Source organism: Bactrocera neohumeralis, chromosome 2 (assembly GCF_024586455.1).
Source record: "Bactrocera neohumeralis isolate Rockhampton chromosome 2, APGP_CSIRO_Bneo_wtdbg2-racon-allhic-juicebox.fasta_v2, whole genome shotgun sequence".
Lineage (NCBI taxonomy): Eukaryota > Metazoa > Arthropoda > Insecta > Diptera > Tephritidae > Bactrocera > Bactrocera neohumeralis.
In genome coordinates, this window is record NC_065919.1 from 73,397,346 (window position 1) to 73,419,304 (window position 21,959).

Consider the following 21,959-nt stretch of genomic DNA (forward strand, 5'->3'; position numbering starts at 1 on the left):
AGAACGTACAAAGTGAAAAGAAACTGGGGAAAACAAATATAGGGTTGCAATCTAACATTTTAAGTAAGGTAGTTGATGTTATTCCAAAATATATAGTACGATACACTTTCAACCCTGGGACAATTGAATATAAAAGACGCATATGTATATAATGTTTATTAAATAATTAAATCAATTTTATTGCTTATGTATAAAATGTAAAATACCAATAAATACGTTAAAACAAAAAAATTTCAATAAACACAAATTATTACAATCAAATCAGAAAGTGTTCAAACAATGTTATATCTGGTATATTAGTATTCAAGGAGATATCTAATGTCTTGATTTGTCTATGTATATCACATAAAATGACTATATATATTTTCTGCTATTACTATTACATACTTCGCATGGTAAAGCAGTTAAAAGATATAAATTTAAATAACTTGTCAATACGTACAATTGTCATTTTTGCCAAAGAATGTTTTCAATTTTAGGTGTAAATTCTTTAAAAAGGCATAATCATCTTCACCCTTATATGGAGTTGTGTTCTTTTTTCAAGAAAAACTATAAGATTACGAAAAAATATATAAATCAGGAAATATTTTTTAACAATGTTTACATAGTCATATAGCCTTTTGTAGGGTGAATATAAATGAACTACCAAATCTTATCATTTGGGGTTTAATTTTCTTTATTTTGTCTATATGTAATAGAACTTTGTTATCAAATTGGTTCTTAGCTTTCAGTTTATCATTAACTGTCGGGAGTGATTGGAAACCTATCAAATTCTTTTGCTTTTAATATGGGTGGTTGTTGCAGTAAGTTTGGCAAATTTTTAATATGTTAAAAATTTAAATTTGTGTACATTTATTTACATTTTTAGGTACGAGGAAATCCGTTGACTTACCAACTGTACCACCCGCTACTGGTAAACCTAATTCAAGGGATTACCCAGCTACCGGGGTTACTACAACTGGAAATCCCGGCACAAATATCGGTAGCACAAATTTGGCGTTAGAGGAAGATTAAAAGAATTGTGCTATAACCTTGAAAGATATTGTTTAAATTTAAGCCTTTATATAAGTATGTAGCTAAATCTAAATTTAATATGTACATAAATAGTACATTAAATAAATTATGTTATGTTCGAACATAAGTGTGATTTTCCAAATGTTCATATTGGTTTATATATTTTATCAAATACTATTATGGGTTTTATATATACATAATGCATATATGATAATATGGTTGACTCACAGTCATTAAGTTGTGTGCACATATGTATATTGCTAGGTATAACACGTGTAGAGGTAGTGGCATTTGTAAAACTAAAAAATTTATATTAAACGCAAAAATAAATAAAAATTCCAATATGCTTACTAATCAATACATTTTTGGAACATAAATAAGTAATTTATGTAATGGTTGGAAATGGCATACAATTATTTCGATCTTCGGCATTGTTATGAACGCAGCCAGATGGTTGTATTTTTTGGTAGTGTAAACTTTTACTAATTCGAGAGTGTAAGTAATAGGAAATGAAAACTTTATACCATTCCCATTCCATAAACATCTGATAAGCTCACAGAGCTAGATAACGAATACCATTTAACACATAAATTAATATATTTGTTGTAACGACCGTTTACCGATTGTGAATTTGTGTTAATAATAAGTAATTCGGTTTTGGATCGGAATTATATTGCTGGGGTAATACTCCGGCATTGCCATTTGTTTGTGAGAATCATTTGTGCTCAGACGCGCCTCCAGTGAAATTATTCTCTTGTTATTCCGGTTATTAAAATAGATTATACAAACTTAATACAATGGCCGGTAAGATAATTAAACACGAAATAAGACCAGATTTATTTTCATTAAAAATATGTTTTTAAAAGAATATATCGTAATAAATATTAAAATTGTGTAGGTGCCAATCCTTTTGCGCAGTTTCAAAAGTCATTTTCGTTGAATGGAACAACATACAAATACTTCGACTTGGCTTCAATTGATCCAAACTACAGTAAGTATCTTTAATTGTCAAAATATTTATTCAGGGATCATTCGATTGATTTTTGTGCTATAACATAGATTACATGCTCTATATACATGCATATATTTATGTTGAAATTAATACTTGTATAATCAAAAAAGTGCAATTTACCAAACCAGAATAAATAATTGAGTCGTTTATCGAAGTATGTTTAAATACATGTAACATACGTGCGTACAAGTCATACTGATAGTTATGCTTGTAACTCGGTGCATTGCCATTGCAATGGAGTTTATGAAAAGTTATTTAATCAGACGCACCTTTGGAATGCACTGCACATACGTAAATTCATATAAAACTTGTTTCGATAAGCTTCATATATATTTACTCAAGTATCAAAAGGTTAAGCAAGAATAAGACTATGTATTTCCAAATCAGACATATGCTAAACGCGCCACTTGAGCTTTGCTATCGCGCCAATGATTTGGCGAATCACAGCTTTTGCATAATCGTAAGCGATAAAAAGAGGGCACATACAGCTCAAAAATAATTGTATATATTGCATAAGCGTGTTAAGATTTTTCTTGAGTAATATACATATGTATGTATAAAAAGCCAAACAAATAAGTGTCGAGAATATTTTTATATAAGATTAGAATTTCCTAATTACTAATTCTCTCTTTTTTATCATTGTGCATAATTAGTCCCAGTTGGTTATCTATAGCTCTTATCATGTTGATTAGTTTAATATTATGTCTGTGTTATGTTTCCGTGTTTAATAGATAAACTACCGTACTCAATTCGTGTGCTGCTGGAATCTGCAGTGAGAAACTGCGATAACTTTTATGTACTTGAAAAAGATGTGCAAAACATTTTGGCTTGGACTCCCGACCTGAGGCAAGGTCAAAACGATGTGGAAGTTTCCTTCAAGCCGGCACGTGTTATACTGCAGGTCTGTAAATAAATATTTTTTTAATAATATAAAAACAAAGTAATATTTTTTGAATAGGATTTCACTGGTGTTCCCGCTGTTGTGGACTTCGCTGCAATGCGTGATGCAGTCTTAAAACTTGGTGGTGATCCCGAGAAAATTAACCCAATTTGTCCTGCCGATTTGGTGATCGATCATTCGGTTCAAGTGGATTTCACAAGAAGGTTGCAGACCAACCATTACTTTTTTTGTGCCCTGAACATGTTATGTTCGTCAGTCCGTCTGTCTGACTGTATATACGCAAACTAGTCGCTCAGTTTTGATATATCGATCTGAAATTTTGTATACTTCCCTTTCTTCCCGCGGGCATTGGGCAAGTATAGTATAGTTTTTATTTGATAAAATGTCTTTAAGAAATTGAATGTGCCCAAAGAAACGCTATAATATCCGAACAAACTGTTCTTATCGGACCAATATAAATATAGTTGTCACACAAAATGATTTTGATCAATAAGAATCATTTATAGAAACTATTTTACCTGTGAATAGTATTATAGCTTCGGTACAAACGCAGTTCTTATCTCTCTTTGTAATTTACTTACAGCACGGATGCAGTAACAAAGAATGAAAGTTTAGAATTTCAACGTAATAAAGAACGTTTTACATTCTTAAAGGTATGTAAAAAAATTTGTGTTTCCGTTCTCTATCTTATTTCATATATACAATTTTTTTTTATTTTCCAAAAGTGGGGAGCACGCGCTTTCAACAACATGTTAATTGTTCCACCTGGTTCTGGTATAGTTCATCAAGTAAATTTGGAATATTTGGGGCGTGTAGTATTCGAGGAAGGTAACGGCAATACAAAACTGCTCTATCCGGATAGTGTTGTCGGTACCGATTCGCATACGCCCATGATAAACGGTTTAGGTGTACTTGGTTGGGGTGTTGGAGGTAAGCCTGACTCATAAGATCTTGACATTTCAAAGCACCTTTCACACATATATTTTTTTTCAAAAGGTATTGAAGCTGAAGCTGTTATGTTAGGGCAATCGATTTCCATGTTGCTACCAGAAGTAGTTGGTTACAAGCTTGTTGGAAAACTGGGACCCCTCGTTACATCTACTGATTTGGTATTGACTATTACCAAAAATCTAAGACAACTAGGTGTTGTTGGCAAATTCGTCGAATTCTATGGTCCAGGTGTAGCAGAGTTGAGTATAGCGGATCGTGCCACCATCGGTAATATGTCACCAGAAAACGGCGCAACTGTGAGCTTCTTTCCCATCGACGAAAACACATTGGCTTATTTGAGACAAACAAGTAAATTTTGTACAAAGTCTTAGTTAGACAAGCATTTTCTTATATGTTGACTTAAATGCAGATCGCTCAGAGGAAAAAATTGAGGTTATCCGACAATATTTAAAAGAAACGGGTCAATTACGTGATTATAATGACGTCTCACAAGATCCAATTTACTCTCAGGTATTTATTAATTTCTACCAAAAACTTGATCGAATATTTTAATAACAATTTTAATTTCTTAAATTTAGACTCTAACTCTTGACTTGTCAACTGTCGTTACTTCTGTTTCGGGACCTAAACGACCGCATGATCGTGTTGCAGTTTCAGATATGAAGGGTGACTTCCAAGCCTGTCTGGTCAATCCTGTAAGTGTAAACTGATATTATTCTTCTTCTCAAGACGATGACAAGAAATTCTTCTCATAAATATATAAATACGTATGTATATACATAAGCAAATTTAATTTAATAATTGAAATACACATTACTCGCTCGATTATTTTCGCCAAATACGCTCCTGACGGAAATATATTTAAAATCTTAAAAAAAAATAATTAATGTTGTTAATGCCATTCGTAAATTTCACTCCAACTTCTATAGGTCGGCTTTAAAGGATTTGCCATTGCTCCAGAAACTCTACAAGCCGCTGGACAATTCCAATGGGATAATGGAAAAACTTACACTATTCGCCATGGTTCAGTTGTGATTGCTGCAATTACATCTTGTACAAACACTTCCAATCCTTCGGTCATGTTGGGAGCTGGCTTACTTGCCAAAAAGGCGGTAGAAAAAGGACTGTCAGTGATGCCTTATATTAAAACATCGCTATCACCAGGATCTGGTGTGGTTACCTATTATTTGCAAGAATCGGGAGTTATTCCATACTTACAGAAGTTAGGTTTTGATATTGTCGGCTACGGTTGTATGACATGTATCGGCAACTCCGGACCACTTGACGATAATGTTGTAAATACCATCGAAAAGAATGGCTTGGTGTGCTGTGGTGTTTTGTCCGGAAACCGAAACTTCGAAGGACGCATTCATCCTAATACCCGCGCCAACTACTTGGCCAGCCCACTGTTGGTTATTGCTTACGCAATTGCTGGTCGCGTCGATATTGATTTTGAAACAGAGCCATTAGGTCAGGGCCCGTCTGGTGAAAAGGTATTCTTGCGTGATATATGGCCAACCCGCAATGAAATCCAAGACGTCGAGAGTAAACACGTCATACCAGCTATGTTCAAAGAAGTTTACGGTATGACATTCGATCCCATTGAACGGATCAAAAGCAACTAACGCAAATTCTATTATTAATTTAGGTAAAATAACATTGGGATCTGAAGACTGGCAAAAGATTGAGGTAGCTGAAAGCAAATTATATCCGTGGAATACTGAATCTACATACATTAAGCACCCACCATTTTTCGATGGTATGACCCGTGAATTGCCACCACTGAAGGGTATACAAAATGCGCGCTGCTTATTGTATTTAGGCGATTCTGTTACAACAGATCATATATCACCGGCCGGTTCTATTGCTAGAAATTCGCCCGCTGCACGTTATCTATCCGAACGTAATTTGACGCCACGCGATTTCAACTCGTATGGATCACGTCGTGGCAATGATGCTGTAATGGCCCGCGGCACGTTCGCAAATATTCGTTTAGTTAATAAATTGGTGAGCAAAACCGGTCCACGCACCGTGCATATACCAAGCAACGAAGAAATGGATGTGTTCGATTGTGCTGATCGGTGGGTAGAAATTAAAAGCATTAAGTTAAAAGTATAAAAACCTAAATCTTATTAACATTATTTATTTAGTTATCGTGAAGATGGCACACCATTAGTGCTTATAGCAGGCAAAGACTACGGTAGCGGTTCCAGCCGCGATTGGGCTGCTAAAGGCCCCTTGTTATTGGGCATCAAAGCCGTAATAGCTGAGTCTTACGAACGTATTCATCGTTCTAATTTGGTTGGTATGGGCATCATACCTCTGCAATTCTTACCAGGACAAAATGCAGACACTTTAAATCTAAATGGACGCGAGGTCTATAATATTTCTATACCAGAGAGCGACTTGAAACCTGGTCAGAAAATTCAAGTTGAGGTTTGTGTCATGTTACTATTGCACAGTTTTGTATGAAATTTCGTTATTGATAATAAATTCTCTGATTTCACATGCAGGCTAATGGCGTAGTGTTCGACACTATTGTAAGATTCGACACGGAAGTCGATATTACCTACTACAGGAACGGTGGAATTCTGAACTACATGATTCGAAAAATGTTTGCTTAATTGAAAATGCACAGCAATACGGGCAATATATATGGATATAACAAGTAAAAGGAAGACACTTCCGAAAGCCTTTTATTATTCAGAGTTTAAACTTTCCAGTTATGCATGAAATGCAAAATATTTTTAATAATAAGGCATCAAGGTTAAAAGGGTAATTTCTTACTTACACACATAATAAAATATAATTGATATATTAATTAATAATGTTTAAATTGAAGTGTAAAAACTTCTGTATCTTCAACTATAGTGTTTCTCGACTTTCGTTGGGTACCCGCAGCTCGTCATTCTATCCCAATTTAAAACGTTTCGTAGTAAATTTTTCATTGGAAAATTCGAATATTCAGGTTAGCAAAATTTACTATTAACAGTTGCTCTTCGAATTCAGGTTTTTTTTTTTTTTTTAAACGTCGGTCACATTTTAATACTATGAGATAAACAAAGCCCAGTGATGAAAGGCAACAGAATAATTATTTGAACAAAACTGAACTTGGTATATCTCATATATCAAAACTGATATGATATATTGGCTACGCGCAAGAGTAGAATGCCATTTATTCTATGTCACATTAAAAATACCTGGATGCTTACAAAAGAGCTATCTAAAAGAAACAGCAACTGTGATATGCAAACACTTCGAGTTGAATAAAATCACGGCTACTATTTCCTTAGATAACTCGATATAACTCTATAACTGTTTTACACAACGAGACATGCACTGACGAATTTTATACATAACGCCACGTTTATATTGTTTCTTGTACTAATTTTCACAGCGAAATGCATTGATGTTCTAGCTTTATGATCGCTAAATACGCACTGGGACGGTCCTTCGTCATCATAAGCTAACACACCAAAGCAATTAATTGTGAAATATCCTTACACTAATACCGTAGAAAATATTATATATGTATGTATACTTTGAAATTAAATATCCATGTGTCAGGTTTAAAATTACAATTTTCAACTTTTTTTCTACAAGTGTTTTCAACGTTTCTGGACGTCTATGGATTTCCGCGCCAACTAAGTGTGCATATAGCAAATGCAGGCCTCTTATAAGCTCGTCTTTTGCGTTCGTTGCCCTAATTCTATGTCATTTATCGGGTTACTTACGAATGCAAAAAATTTCTGCTAAAACATAAGAGTTGAAAACGCAGAAAAAATTACCAATTTTACTGCAAACTCAATACATGTAGCTTAAGAAAGCAATTTTCTGTAATAGTCAGCATTATATATCTTCATTTTGATTGAATCGGCATTGTAATCGCACACAACAACGAGAACGTACTCATTTTGGTTAAGTATTTTTTTTTGTTTTTAATATAATAACTGATACCTCATATGCCATGAACAATACAACTGCACACACACACACACGGAGTACTGAAAGTACTTCAGACTTGAGTATATATTTTAAGTTGTTCAAATTGATCTCTTATCATTATAAGCACGGTACTTTTTTTGGTAATTCCTGTTCATCAAAAATATTATTGGTAAGTAAATGTTGCATTAGGAGTTTAAACCAGCTTTTAGTTTTTTTTTTTTAATTTTCTAGTAAACTGTTTAAGAAAATATAATGTAGAAAAGAAGGTCGGAGACAATGGGGATGTTCGAGTCTCAATCACTGCGGCAGTATAACAAGGCATCATATTCGACGCAAAAATTTTGCAGAATCTGCAGAAAAACAACACTGTCGCAATATTGCTGCAGTTATTTGCTTGCTCGAACATCCCCAATTCCTCCTAGGCTCGGAGTTTTCAGGGGGCCTGGAGTTCTACAAAATTTGTTTGCAGTTTTTTTTTTCTTCAACAATTGCTGCCATTATGAATCAATGTCGTTTTTTCATGTAATATTATAATTTGAAATTATGCTCCTACAGACTTCCCGGCGGTTAACATCAATTAAAAAGTAAAGTTCGGAACCAATAATTATTCTGGATGCTTTATCCGAACTTTACCAAGTTACGCAAGAACGCATGCAACATCAACAAGAAATATAAGTATGGTATAAGGAAACTATTTTTTTCTCAAAACAAGTATTATATATTATAATATCAATAAATTGATGGGGCCCGCATATCACATTCTTTCTCCCTCCCTAATGTGTATATACATATGTACATATGTATATTATATGTCAATATTAGTTTGGTTACATTACTTTCTTATACCGTTACAAATCGTTCGGCACTTGCCCTCTAAGAGACAGGTCAGCACATTTTACAGTTCAACGAAAAATGTTTAGACTATCAGGCTATACTTCCGGAATTAAATGTTTTTGATCGATTTGAAGTCTTGAATTGCCTCTGCTAACAGAAAATGCAGTTCGCATTTTAAAATACGAATCATTCCAAAGCTTATACATAGCACAGTAATAGGAGAATAATACTCACATTTAATTTCATTAAAAAACCACTCAGAATAATATATAAATGCATATATATTACATTGTTTTTGTTGTTATTATTGTTTTATTACTATTTGACCAGAAATTTTCTTGCTTTGTTTGTTTGCATATTCTTGACTATATTGCCATATTTGTGTTTGTTACAGTTGCACTTATATTTCTAAAACACATACATAACTATTCCACATTGTTAACATTTATAATAATTTTATTACTACCAACATATTACAAATAATTATATTAAGCAATTCGTTCCAACCTTTCGAATTAATAATAATTAATGTTAAACAAGTAAAGAGTTTACTTTGAAAACATTGTTCAATAATTTAACTAAACTACATTAAAACTAAAATACCAACAATAGTTTATTACAAAATTTCTATATTTATTACTATTTAGTTTGCGCATAGTATGCAATAATTACAACAAATTGCTATTAAACACTTGCTAATTTTAATCATAAAATTAATTTATTCATTTTCCAGTATTTACAGCATAATTTATAATTAGTCTATTTAGCCCCAAAAAGGATGTGCACACCACCAGTTAGATAATACATCCACACATTATTATTGTTATCGATTTCCATGATATATATGTATGTGCATACGAGAGGGTAGCAATAATATGACAACATAAATTGCTAAACAAATACATGAGGCAAATTCGATTACTATTTAGATATAGTAATTGTCGAATAACACAATAAGCGGTGATTGATTTCTTTGGCATGCTTATATACGGTATTTAATTGATCAGGATGTGATTCTGGTGAGTGAGTTTGTATACAGTTAACACTTGGTGGTTACATAGTTGTGCATATTCATAGCTTTACTATAACTACGAATTTACCAACGTATTTGATGTTTGTATTGCTCTTCAACTGCTATTCGTTTTATTGTCTCGTAGCCTAAAATTATGCTAAATGAAAATGCCGCAGACTGTACCAGTCGTGCGGACAAACCTTTAAAGAAACAGTGTAGATGCTCTTCTCGCCATAACTCTTGAAATGCAACACGCATTGATTCCAGTCTTTGCACCTTCAAGAATAAAAGTTAATTTTCATTCGCAACGAAATTTATATGATTTACTTACTTGAAGGCGGGCTCTGACTATATCAAGCGGATTTGTGATTATGGTAGTAGTAAATCCACCTAAACTACCTGCAACGCATTGTATGAAGAGATGTGACACCCAAGGGGGGCATATTCGACACAGTTCATCTAAAAGTTGCAAGCAATTAATACATATGTGAATTTCATTTATTCTACCGCATTTACTACCTTGATACAAGTGATAAAAAGCCCACCACATTGCAGAATTGGGTACATATGCCATTAAACTTGCTGTATAGCCACGATAGAAACCGCGAAAACCATCACGTTTCAATATCTCACGTGATATATCCATTGACAAAGCAAATCGACTGCGACCAGGTCCGGTTTTTATGCCAAGTGGGTTGAGGTCAGCTCTAGGACCTGCATGGGCTGCCATACCCAATACCATAGCATGTTGTGATATTACATCAAATGGTACCACAATAGTTTGGCCAACAAGTGAAGCACAACCACCAGCAACCAGGGCTTTTGTACGGTGACCGGCACCTATTTCATTTAGTAGGTGTCGTACACCCTCATATGTACTTATGTAGAATACACCTGACACAATTTGCACTGATGATATCCAAAATCCACGATATAGACCGGGAACACCTTCTGACCGATATATTTTTATTGCACAATCAATCATGCCTTTATACACATCACTTTTATATTGCACTTGTAATTGTGTTTTTATCACGGTCAATGGAAATAGGCAACATCGCACAGAAAACGAACTCAACATGGAAAGTGGAAAAAATTTCGTTTTATTCATCATGTCCCATTCGATGGTTCGTATGTATGGGGTAGCATCTACGGAACTACCAGAACCGGTAGCAGCTCCACTTGCAACTGAAATGCGATTCATGATGTTAGCTCTTAGTTCGATGAAGCCCAAAAGAATTGGCAGCGACTGTGATGAAGTTGATTCTGACAATAGTATTTGGTGTAAAAAGCGCGTACATTCAGATTTGTGATGCAATGATGGTGATTAATTTTTACAGTCCTAAGAAAGCTGTACGCTCCGATGTTCCCGCAAGTAAAAGCTAAGTACAATTCATGTCGTCCTGCAAAAGTAAAATTAAGTCCAAATATATATACTATTTAATATTTATTTTCTTTGCCAATGTCATTGACCATGTTGTTTGTTCAGGGTCAGTACGTACAAATTATATGTATATATTATATATATGCTTAACATACCATTGTTTATAAAGCCATATAATTACAAAATATTTATTGTCTTGTCTTAAATATTTAAAGGATACATATCCTTAAAGGAGACATTATTAAGCATTAGTTATATAACAACCACGATAGTCCACCGTATGACACACTATTGTAAACATTCGCATCTTGACCAACATATTTAACGTTGAGTATAATGAAATACATCACTGACTTGCGAAATTTGCAATTTTGGATTATTGATATAACACTTGTAAAGCAGCTATAATTTGAATTTCAGAGACTTACACTTTAAAAACCGAACTCTATTTAGTGAGTTCACAAGTTAAATAATCATTGCCAATGGATTATTTTTGCGAAAAAATGAACTAAACTACCACACGTCAATAATAAAAATTCTAGCTGATAAGCAAAACACAATTACTAAAATGACAATTACAAATGTCAACGAAGTTGTCAGTGTACCTGTCAAAGCTTGAAAGGGGTAGTTTGCAAAGGTAGAGGATTTCGGAATTGCACCCAATAGGAAAATAATTGTGTAGATAAGGAACGAAAATGAGTGAAAGAACATGTTAGTAAATTTTGTTTTTATATAAACAAAACGTACAATATTGTATTTTGGTTTAAATAATTCAAATAATTTTTATTTATAAATGTGAGAATGTTTACATTACATTTGTAGATATACTGGTTTTAGAAATATGCTAGTATTAATATATGTACATATATCAGTATGACACCACTTACATTTAAGAAATATTATTTGTTTTCGATTCGATTTAATTATACAAGTTGAAACAAAACATACCTCATGATAATAATTAAAAAACTTTTATTTGTTGCATTTCAAATAATTTACAGTTCTTCGTGTATGAATGCAATCTATACTAAAGTGTGTGTAAAAATTTATTAAAATTTATTTTTCGGATTACATACTTAGTTCAACGTAAGTAGGAGCAGCACTTTTCTAACCATATTTGTACATATGTATGTATTTTCATATATGTACATATGTATAAGCAAATGTAATCACATATAATCATATGAAAATACCAGTGCATATATATATGTACATATATACCTGTATTTACATACATTACGTATACATATGTACATCCATAGCTTATAGGTACATACGTTAGTATGTAATAGCTTTAAGGACTACAATATGTGACCAATAAGAAATCAAATAAGGCCGTTACAAGCATGCGCATTAAAAATTATCAGCATCAAGCCCCGCCTCTATCAATATGAGATGTGATACTTATGCATAGATGAGCTAAATTCGAAATCCTTTTCCATTCTTTCAAACAGTAACGGTACGGGTTTTAAAAGTTTAGCATAAATACGTCTCGGAGAAATTTGTAAAAGTGTGCTTAATATATTTGCCATAAACTTTTAGCTAATTTAATTTTGATTATAAAAAGCAGTTTTTGAATACGTATCTCTAAATCTCTAAAGTGAACGTTAATTTACACATCTGATTATTCAAATACAAATAGTCAAATGTAAGACGAAATAAGAGAGAAAAGAAATATAACATTTAACGGATAAATTAAATGATCGTGAACAAATCTAATGGATACCCATAAATTGGTAAGAGCTTAACGTAAAAATAATTGTAAAGAAAAAGTATGTTTACAAATATAATGAAAATATTTATGTTAAATAAAATACATACTATGTTGTACATGTAAATATATTATTAAAGAATTAATGTAACAGAAATAAAATGGAATAACTTTCCGGTTCGGTTTTCGAACCAAAAATGTATACAGTTTTACAATTATTATAATACATAATTACATAATCTAACGAAATATTTTTACAAATTCGGTTCGATATTTGAAATATCACATAGAGAGAAAACGTGCATGAAATATTATATTTTCCCTTCAAAAAGTGATGAAACAAGATACAAATTAATTTTTTTTACTTATTATGAAATTGCAATATTTATATTTTTCAATTATACATAACTAAGTATTTAATCCTCTTTACTTTGTCACTCTTGTAACAAAAAGTATCGCATACGATTTTTTAAATCACAAAACGTCAAGCAAAGGGCTGGTGAAAACCTTACATACCATTTTCGGTTGAAGCAAATACTAAGTGTTGAGAATATGTTAGGATCTGTTACTATAACTAAACGGATTTTTGATCCAGCCTTTAATATACCATAATATTAAAAAAATGAACCGAATCTGTCTAGAAAAGGCCCGTCTAGCTTATTTACTATATACAGGTTTGTCCGAAAAGTAATAGGACTGAGTCGATTTAAAAAAAATGTACGAACGCTGCATTTTCGGCTTGCACCACTCACAGAAAGACGTCGCGCGAAAATGTTTGTCTTGACTCTTCAGGTGCTCGGAGACAACCGACCAGTCGCTTGTTCGTTAGCTAGGAACGCTCCCTACCGAGATCGATCGATCGCGGCGGAAGAAAATCAGTTCAATTCGATTTTTTTTTTTTCAAAATTATTTGACAAAAACATGTATGTATGTATTATTCAACATATTGCATACATAATATTTTCTCATCTTTATGGCGATTTATGGATTCCATTCCAAAAGAACCATTTGGCAACCAAGAATGAATCAAGCCAATTTTTGATGTATTGATCTCACTTCAGTAAGAGCATTCTGAATAAACCAGACCAAATGATAGTCAGAAGAGGCAAGGTCTGAGTTGTAGGGTAGGTTAGACAAAACTTCCCAACCACTGTTTTCCAAATATTTTTCCGACAGTGGCTGCAATTTCTATAGTTGTTGTGACTCCGCGCCCCTTTAATAGTTTCACCCAGTTGTCGAAGCTCAATTTACCAAAAAATAGCTTTTAATACAAAGATTCTCCCCGGCCTTCTTGTGTTTGCTAATAGTCTTCATCGAAAAGGAGATTATTATTTTACGCTTCTAAGGCACGCAGTACGAATATAGTTTTAGACCCAATATACATACATATCATTATTATCAACAGATACTTTACTTTATTTAATGTTTGTTATTTATTGCAGACATCTCGGGAAACTAAATACAAATTTCCTTACAAAAGACTTATCAATAAATAAATAATTTTAATTTTTATTAAAGCTTACATTTCAAACGAAAAATTCTTATTATATTTAAACCTGATCTGCGTACATAAAATTAGGTAAAAGGCTGAGAGTGCAAAGATAGCAAGTCAAGATTTTCAAATACTTAGCGCGGGAAAAAATGGAAACAACGTTTCTATAATTTATCTAAGAAATCAGAATTCGGACTTGATACTTTTGTGCATTATAATAAGTTAATAGAATAAAACCTATAAAAGATTGTCAATTTTTTTATTAAAAGTAGTATTTACTTATATTTTGTTTATTCTTATTAAAAAATTTCAAATTTCGTAAAAAATAGACTTAGCTTTAACTCATAAACAGACATTTATAAAAGAATAAATTAATTGTTCAAAATAAAGAGAACGGGAAGAATTTATTATTGTTAGATAATATTACAAACTATGAGAACATTTATAACGATGTCAAAATTTGTATAAATAATTTTTTTCTAAAGCAATATCAATTAAGTACAAACTAAGAACTATAGTAATGTTAAAATAATGTACATTTCTACTTCTCACTCTCTCCACTCAGCCATAACTCAAGGTGTAACCCATATTTTCCATTAAGGTTTCCTTAATAGCAGGTTGAAGTGCCCGTTGCATATATGTAGTTAGTAAGCCCCGTACACCCATTGAAAAAATCTTCTCTAATTCACTGGAGAAAGCGTCTCCCGCCTCATCTCGATCGCGCACGTTTTCCCGCTCGAAGTCATCACTGAAAAGATCTGCAAAAGCTCTAGCATCTGGAGCTATTAGGTCTTGCAGGTCATCGGATATGCTGAGTATGTCGTCATCGAAACTGAACTCATCCTTCCAATCCGTTTTACTCATTTCTGGCCGAAATTGATTACTCTCGCGTTTTTCGCGGAACTGCGCATGATCCAAATTCTCATTATCACGAGTATCATAAAATACATTTTCATTAGACTGTCCATTTTCGCGCCAGTGACGGTCGTGACTCCGGCGATTTGTTTTTTGGTACTTCTCACTTCGTATATCATACGCATAGGGATTGTAATATTTACGCCAACGATTTCCAGATACTTGTGTTTGCGTAGCGGCCGTACCCAAAACCACATGAGGCTCGGAAAGTTCTACAGCTGGTGGTTTTACTGTTCCCTGAGTGGCTGTTTCACTTTCAAAACCAAATCGACGCTTTGAATTTTGCCGCAATCTCACACCTGAGGGACCCTGACATCCGTGAGCAAAAACTGATATAAAACCAGGCTCAGCGAAATGAGAATCCGTGCGCACCGAAGCGGCACCAATTCGGCGCGATTCCTCATTTGCGACATTTTCAAAACCAATTGGAATGGTACGAAATTCAATACCGGCTCGACGTAAGCGTAAAATCATGTGACATTTACCACCAGTTGGTTGTAGTACTACTTTGCCACTAATTGTCAAATCGGGGAATATGAGACGCGTGTCTAGCGTTGAGTTTTGTGTACTGAATCTGCATTTATCGACTTCAACCCAACGCGCACTAGTCGATTTCGACGGCAGACGCACTCTCAAATCCTCAACGTCTACGCTGGAGACGGCAGCTAATTTATGTGGTTGCCTTCTATTATACGAGTAGTCTGAGGAGAACAAATTATTGAATCTTCCCATGTATGCCGGCGACTCGCTTTGAGGTTGGCGCTGAATATTTTTTGCATAATAACCGCGATCGCCACCAGAGTAAAAGTCATCTTCTGGTTCACTATTTTGACCGTAGAATGTTTGATAGAGTGTGTATGGAGTTTCACCAGAGAATGATCTTGAACTTTTCGCTGGTATGCTACGGCGACGCATGTGCTCTAAGGCATTTTCTAAGCGACTCGAACAGCGTTGTTGTTTGTAGGGTTGTGCAATAACATCTGGAAGAGATGAAGGTTTGCGAATGTAAGGTAAATACAATATTTCCATATGTTTTTAGTATTTTAGTAATTGCATTCTAATTATGGTAAATGATCTCACTACGTTTCACGAAATTTAACATTCTACTTATAATAATATCAACACCTTTCAAGCTCTCCAAAAAAAAATTAAAACCTTAAATCAGAAAGTATATAAATTGATTAATAAATCCGAAGGGCATTTTCAATAATAACCAACCCATGAAATTAAAATGTTGTTGAAGGGGGCCGTCGCCCCGGGCGCAACGTCTTGAGGGCGGCAAAACGATCTTCGCTGTTTTTTAATATTCAGAAAAATACTTCAGTTGAAGCATAGGGCAAACTGTGAGAGCGACACATTGCGACGTAGGAGTGACAAAAAAAAACAGTATCTTTATTTTTACCCTGTCGTCGCGACGTGTCACTCTCACAGTTACCCTATGCTTTGAATGTAACAAATACTTTTATTTCTGCAAATTATCAAAAATGGAATTTAAAAACTCCAATTCTGGCAAAAATGCCTACAAATTGTGTCAAAAGTGTACAAGATAAAGGGCGAGAATGGGTTTTTCCTATGGCTTTTAATAAGATATCTTGTAAATTTACTATCAATTCCCTCAAAAACCGTATTGTGAGAATTTTGGAACTTCAGAATTTGCGTGACTTCTAGTTCCTAAATTTTATATACTTAATATCGAAGATATTTTGTAAAAATTCACTTTTGTTCGAACCACCTCATGAAGGGGGGCGGCAGGACATCCTTAGCCCCGGGCGCCCGAAGTTGTAGCTACGACACTGCCCTCAAAGAAGAAGTTTACAATTTATTCTGGGTGTAAGGAAAGCAAAATCGATCCGTCCGTCTGTCTGTCTGTCTTTATATACTCGATCTATAGTCCCTCAGTTATTGAGACATCGAATACAAACTGATCGTTCAAAACGAAGATAAAGATTTTTTACACCATTTTATGCTGTTGTGCTCCTTTATGTAGTTTACCGACATTTTTGCGCATAATGGCAGACATGTAAACTGTTCTTTATTTTCTAACGATTTTTTTTATATTGTAGTCGTATAAGTTTTACAGACTACTTGGACAGCCGATTTTTTTTCATTACACAACCCTTCAGTATATAAGCCATTTAAATTAGGAAAAAATCACAAAGAAAAATATTATTACCGATTTTATACATTATAATAACAGTGTTTAATAAGAGCGCTACAAAAGTTTTTTTCTATTAATAAAACAAAAAAGGTTTGGGATATCAATGAAATTCTTTATTCCTGTGAAATTACATTCGATGCTATTATGTATGGAACTCGATTTATTGTGCATGGCCACCACTGGCTCGCTTGCAGAAGTCCAGATGCTGAACCCAATTTTCGATGGTTTTCAAGCATAAATCGACTGATACTGCTGCAATTTCACGTTTGATATTCGTACGAAGTTCATCAATCGTCGGTGGCTATTGGGCTTGGACCATAGACTTGACGTAGCCCCACAAGAAATAGTCTAACGGCGTCAAATCGCACGAACGAGGCGGTCAATTGACTGGACCTTTTCGTGAAAGAACACGTTCACCAAACTCGGTTTTCAATAAATCGATTGTGACATTCGCTGTGTGTCTTGTGGCGCCGTCCCGTTGGAATCACATATCTTCCAAGTCCATATCATCCAATCACAGTAACGTGCAGGTCTTGATCATCATGAAAGAAGTACGGTCCAATTACGCCGCCGGCTCATAAACCGCAGCACACCGTAATTTTTTCGGGATGCAATGGTGACTCATGGGGTACGTGTGGATTGTTGCCTGACCCATAACGCATATTTTTCTTATTGACGAAGCCACAAATTATCCTCTTCGCTGAAGGTGATTTTTCGATGAAAATCCGGTTCATTTTCAAGTTGTTGCTCAGCCCAATTCACTAACATACGACGATTCTGGTGGTGAAGCGGCTTCAGTTCTTGCGTCAATTTAATCTCGTAAGGATGTAGGCCAAGAATTTTACGTAAAATTCGCCACATCGACGTCACAGAGACGCCCAAAGACGTGTGAGAGACTTATTTGGGTCGACACTACGACACTATGGGCACTTCTTTGACACGGGAACATTTTGCACTGTGTCTGTGGATTCAAATTTTTCCACTAAACGCTCAATTGTTGATCTTACAGGACAATTATGACGACCATAAATTGGAGATAGCGCTCTCTAATTTGAGGTAACTGACTCCGAATTTCGGTAGTAAATTTTAATAATTTCGACTCGTTGTTGGATGGTATATGTTTTCATGATGAAATGGCAAACCTTATTGAAGAGAAATGTCAAGAGTGCAGGAAAAAATATGACGTCGTGTCCTGTCCCTATCGGTCTACTTTTGTAGCGTCCCTATTGAAATTATTATAACTGTATGTGTATAAACGTTTTACATATATGTATGTAGTTATTCTCACAAATAAATCAACCATTTATGTAAAATGGTTTATATCGAGGAAATTTTTTTACATTTAATTAGATCTTATTTTAATACCGATACTTTTGTGCAAGTAAGTTTAAGTTAAACGTCAAAAACTGGAATATATTGAATCTGCAGTTGCTTAGCAAGTTCACATTGTTCACTGAATTACTTCTTTTGTAAAACATTTTTAAGTATCAGCTCTAAATTTCAAAAGACTTCCCAAGAACTTTTATATATTAATTTCGTTTCAAAAGTTATATACTTTAAACATTAAATTATCGAGTATATCCTTAATTGTGTTTCGCACTGTCGGAATAGAATTCAATTTCATTATTCACTTAATCACTTGGCTTAAATGTCGAAAATATAGCACTTATAAGTTAGCATACAATTTCAGCACAATTTTGTTTTTACTAAATACCTTCGCATTTGCTTAGTAGGATCACATACAGGAATAACAATCCTGCTTTTAAAAATGGCACAGGATACTTCTTTCTGGTTTTCATTTTAGAAGGCATAAGCATTTCGTTATGCACACCCGGACTTTTGGGTTTGTGAAATTATTGTTATTTTATTATTGATTATAATAAAAAGTCGTAGATTTCGTGACTTTCCCGAACCCGCGAAATAAACCATAAATTTAAGCAAGACCGTTCCGTTCTCCTCTGTTGCACTGTCGAAAATGGTATTAAAAGTGGCACGTTGAATTGTGAAGCCTCCACCACTGAGTACCGAAGAAGTTTAAAGACTTTGTGCTTCTTGTATTATAGCGTGAACGCAAGCGCAACTGGAACCGAAAACTATCTATTACATGTAGTAAGTACCATACATACATATACACATTGTATGGATGTATGTGCGCATGCCCAAATGAAGATTTCTATAACTTAAACTCATGTCACTGCCTCATTGTCGACACTTCCAGCACCTTCGTCTTCAGTGAAAGTGTTTTCCACAACAAATAGCCAATGCAAGTTTACTTAATATGTACATGAATAAACACACAGATGTAGTTGTATTCAAGTTCAGCGCCGTTTCATGAAACTCCACAAAAGAGGGGTAATTACATATAAGTACTTGAAAACAATAGGGGTATTCTCTTGCTCTTGCAAGATTGCAGATTGCAAAAATACTATACCGAAATATACAAGAGCATGAGAGCACCCATTGCAGAATCTAGTGATATATGAACGGTTGAGTCCGTCAATTTATTGTTAATGACTATTATGCATGGCTATTGTGAATTGACGCACCTTTTGCATACATTTAATACAAAAAAAACTTTAACAAATCTTTATAATTTAAATAGAAATTATAAAATCTATTTAAAACTTATCTTCCTCAAATTTAACGACGTAATATGTCTTTATGTAAAATGACTGCTAAAACAGGGTTGCAATTATATTTTTGCGAGACATTGCTCGCAAATATCCATGGGTTTTGGTCTGACATATTTTACAGCCATTGCAAATAATTTTCTGCGTGTGTTTGTTGTTGTGCCGGTGCACCAAGAGGAAATATATGCAATTCTTGCACCGTGCTAGGGTTTTGCAAGAGCAAGAGAATACCCCTAATAATTTTCTTCACAAATAAGCTAAAGATCGCCAATCTATTACAGTACAAAAGAAATTAAAAAGGGCACGACCAAACGTTTTGAAAAATCCATCAATTCTGAACCTATTCTTCTTTACCGTGCTAGGTTTCAGAATATAAATTTAAAATTACTGCGTTCTAAACGAAATCACTATTTTATGTTATTAATTCTTCAGAACCGTAAAAGTATATAATATTAAATAAAGCAAGTACATTTATTGTTTTATTAAATAAAACATTTTATGGGATATTAGAAAAAGCGTTGACTTCGTCGTCTTAAATAATAATGCAAATCAAATTTTATGAAAGAATCTTATTAAATAAAAAAGTTTTCATACAAGGACTTGGTTTTGACCATTCAGTTTGTAAGGCAGTTACATCTTATAGTTATCCGATATCGGAGGTACCGACAAAAGAGCATTTTCTTGACAATAAAAGGATGTCGGAAAAATTTCAGATTGGTATCTCAAAAACATAAGTATATGCAGACAAACGGACATGGCTAAATCGACTCCATTCGCTGATCATTTCTCTTCTTCTTCTTAATTGGCGTAGACACCGCTTACGCGATTATAGCCGAGTTAACAACAGCGCGCCAGTCGTTTCTTTTTTTCGCTATTCCAAGCGAAGCCAGGTCCTTCTCCACTTGGTCCTTCCAATGGAGTGGACGTCTTCCTCTTCCTCTGCTTCCCCCGGCGGGTACTGCGCTGATCATTTACTCTATATATATTCATATAGCGTCGCCACGTTTACATACTTCATGGCAACCGAGAATATTAGTTTAGCATATAAAAATAGAGGCATGTAACCCTTGCGTACCCCTCTGACATTATTTAGAGCTACAACTGTTACACTTACCTTCATATGAATTACATACAAATATTCAATGGAAAGAAAAACTGGTGAATCCAACGAAACCGTTAGTGAATCGGTGATTGTACGAATGTTTGTTTTTAACTATATATGTATTTATTTTAGTTTTCACACACAACTTCCATACTGCCTCACACTCCACGCTACCAACACCCACAACAAACGATCGTGTGACTAAAGGCTTAGGTATACATACATACGTACACATATGTACATATCTGTACATAATTTTATGTATTTTCATAAAACTTGCACAGTATAGTTCGTTGAATGGTCTCACTAACTAAATTTTATGTTGACGTACGGAAGATGCTTACCAATGTAACTATGTATGTATATAATGGAAGGTTTTCGAGTCTGCATACTTAAACAATTATATTCACGAAAGTTCATAATTTATGTATGAAAATGTTGGTGTTGCAAAAAATTAATAAGAAAAATTTTTGGAATTAAGCCTTTATACCCATGTTAGACATCGAACATAAGATATTATTTGTGAATAGAATTTATAGGATGCTCAAAATATGCCGTAAAATTAATAGTCGCTAATTATTATTATTTATAAATATGAACATGAGGACTTATAATTTGCTGATAAGTATTTTCAATAATAATACATACTCGAGATAAGAAAAATGGGAAAACTACGACTCTATGGCATAATCATATGATATATTTAACAATTCGTCTAATGCTTCAAGGAAAGTTTATCAAACTCAAGAAACGTTTAAAGAGTCTTGGTGATATATATATTTTTAAAACGGATATGTTAAATAAAAAATTATATATACCTATATATTTTGATAAAGATATGAAGTTTGAGAACGAGAACACATTTGTAGAGTGAGCGGCTGAGTTCTTATGACATGAG

General features: G+C 33.9%; 4 protein-coding genes and 1 long non-coding RNA gene across 6 annotated transcripts in view; 3 read left to right on the forward strand and 2 right to left on the reverse strand.

Annotated features, from left to right (window-relative positions):
- The first annotated feature begins 722 nt into the window (after positions 1-722).
- On the forward strand, positions 723-1,372 carry LOC126763142 (uncharacterized). The gene is made up of 2 exons (XR_007667569.1): positions 723-803; positions 869-1,372. It is a non-coding gene; the product is annotated as an uncharacterized LOC126763142 (long non-coding RNA).
- Positions 1,373-1,556: 184 nt separating this feature from the next.
- Positions 1,557-6,699, forward strand: LOC126751674 (cytoplasmic aconitate hydratase-like). Its single transcript, XM_050462128.1, has 13 exons — positions 1,557-1,818; positions 1,913-2,005; positions 2,758-2,927; positions 2,985-3,130; positions 3,511-3,580; positions 3,653-3,857; positions 3,924-4,226; positions 4,288-4,388; positions 4,457-4,573; positions 4,808-5,462; positions 5,527-5,959; positions 6,029-6,314; positions 6,392-6,699. Exons 1-13 carry the CDS (start codon positions 1,812-1,814, stop codon positions 6,500-6,502), a joined length of 2,697 nt encoding a protein of 898 aa, XP_050318085.1. The 5' UTR covers positions 1,557-1,811; the 3' UTR covers positions 6,503-6,699.
- A 2,242-nt stretch (positions 6,700-8,941) lies between these two features.
- LOC126751675 (solute carrier family 25 member 44) lies at positions 8,942-11,625 on the reverse strand. 2 transcript variants are annotated; one of them, XM_050462129.1, is made up of 4 exons: positions 11,482-11,625; positions 10,189-11,072; positions 10,001-10,128; positions 8,942-9,945 (listed from the first exon to the last, which is right to left on the reverse strand). In XM_050462129.1, exons 2-4 carry the CDS (start codon positions 10,871-10,873, stop codon positions 9,754-9,756), a joined length of 1,005 nt encoding a protein of 334 aa, XP_050318086.1. In that variant the 5' UTR covers positions 10,874-11,072; positions 11,482-11,625; the 3' UTR covers positions 8,942-9,753. The 2 variants fall into 2 exon arrangements, with proteins under 2 accessions (XP_050318086.1, XP_050318087.1); XM_050462130.1 differs by lacking the exon at positions 11,482-11,625 and adding an exon at positions 11,209-11,471.
- A 398-nt stretch (positions 11,626-12,023) lies between these two features.
- Positions 12,024-21,959, forward strand: part of LOC126757909 (ETV5-related protein Ets96B) — a 31,612-nt gene continuing 21,676 nt past the window's right edge. The window contains exon 1 of the mRNA XM_050471834.1: positions 12,024-12,789. Within this exon, the coding sequence (XP_050327791.1) occupies positions 12,772-12,789 (18 nt within the window). The 5' untranslated portion in view covers positions 12,024-12,771. The remainder of the gene's footprint in view (positions 12,790-21,959) is intronic.
- LOC126757915 (uncharacterized) lies at positions 14,818-19,140 on the reverse strand. Its single transcript, XM_050471845.1, has 2 exons — positions 19,044-19,140; positions 14,818-16,151 (listed from the first exon to the last, which is right to left on the reverse strand). Exons 1-2 carry the CDS (start codon positions 19,138-19,140, stop codon positions 14,818-14,820), a joined length of 1,431 nt encoding a protein of 476 aa, XP_050327802.1.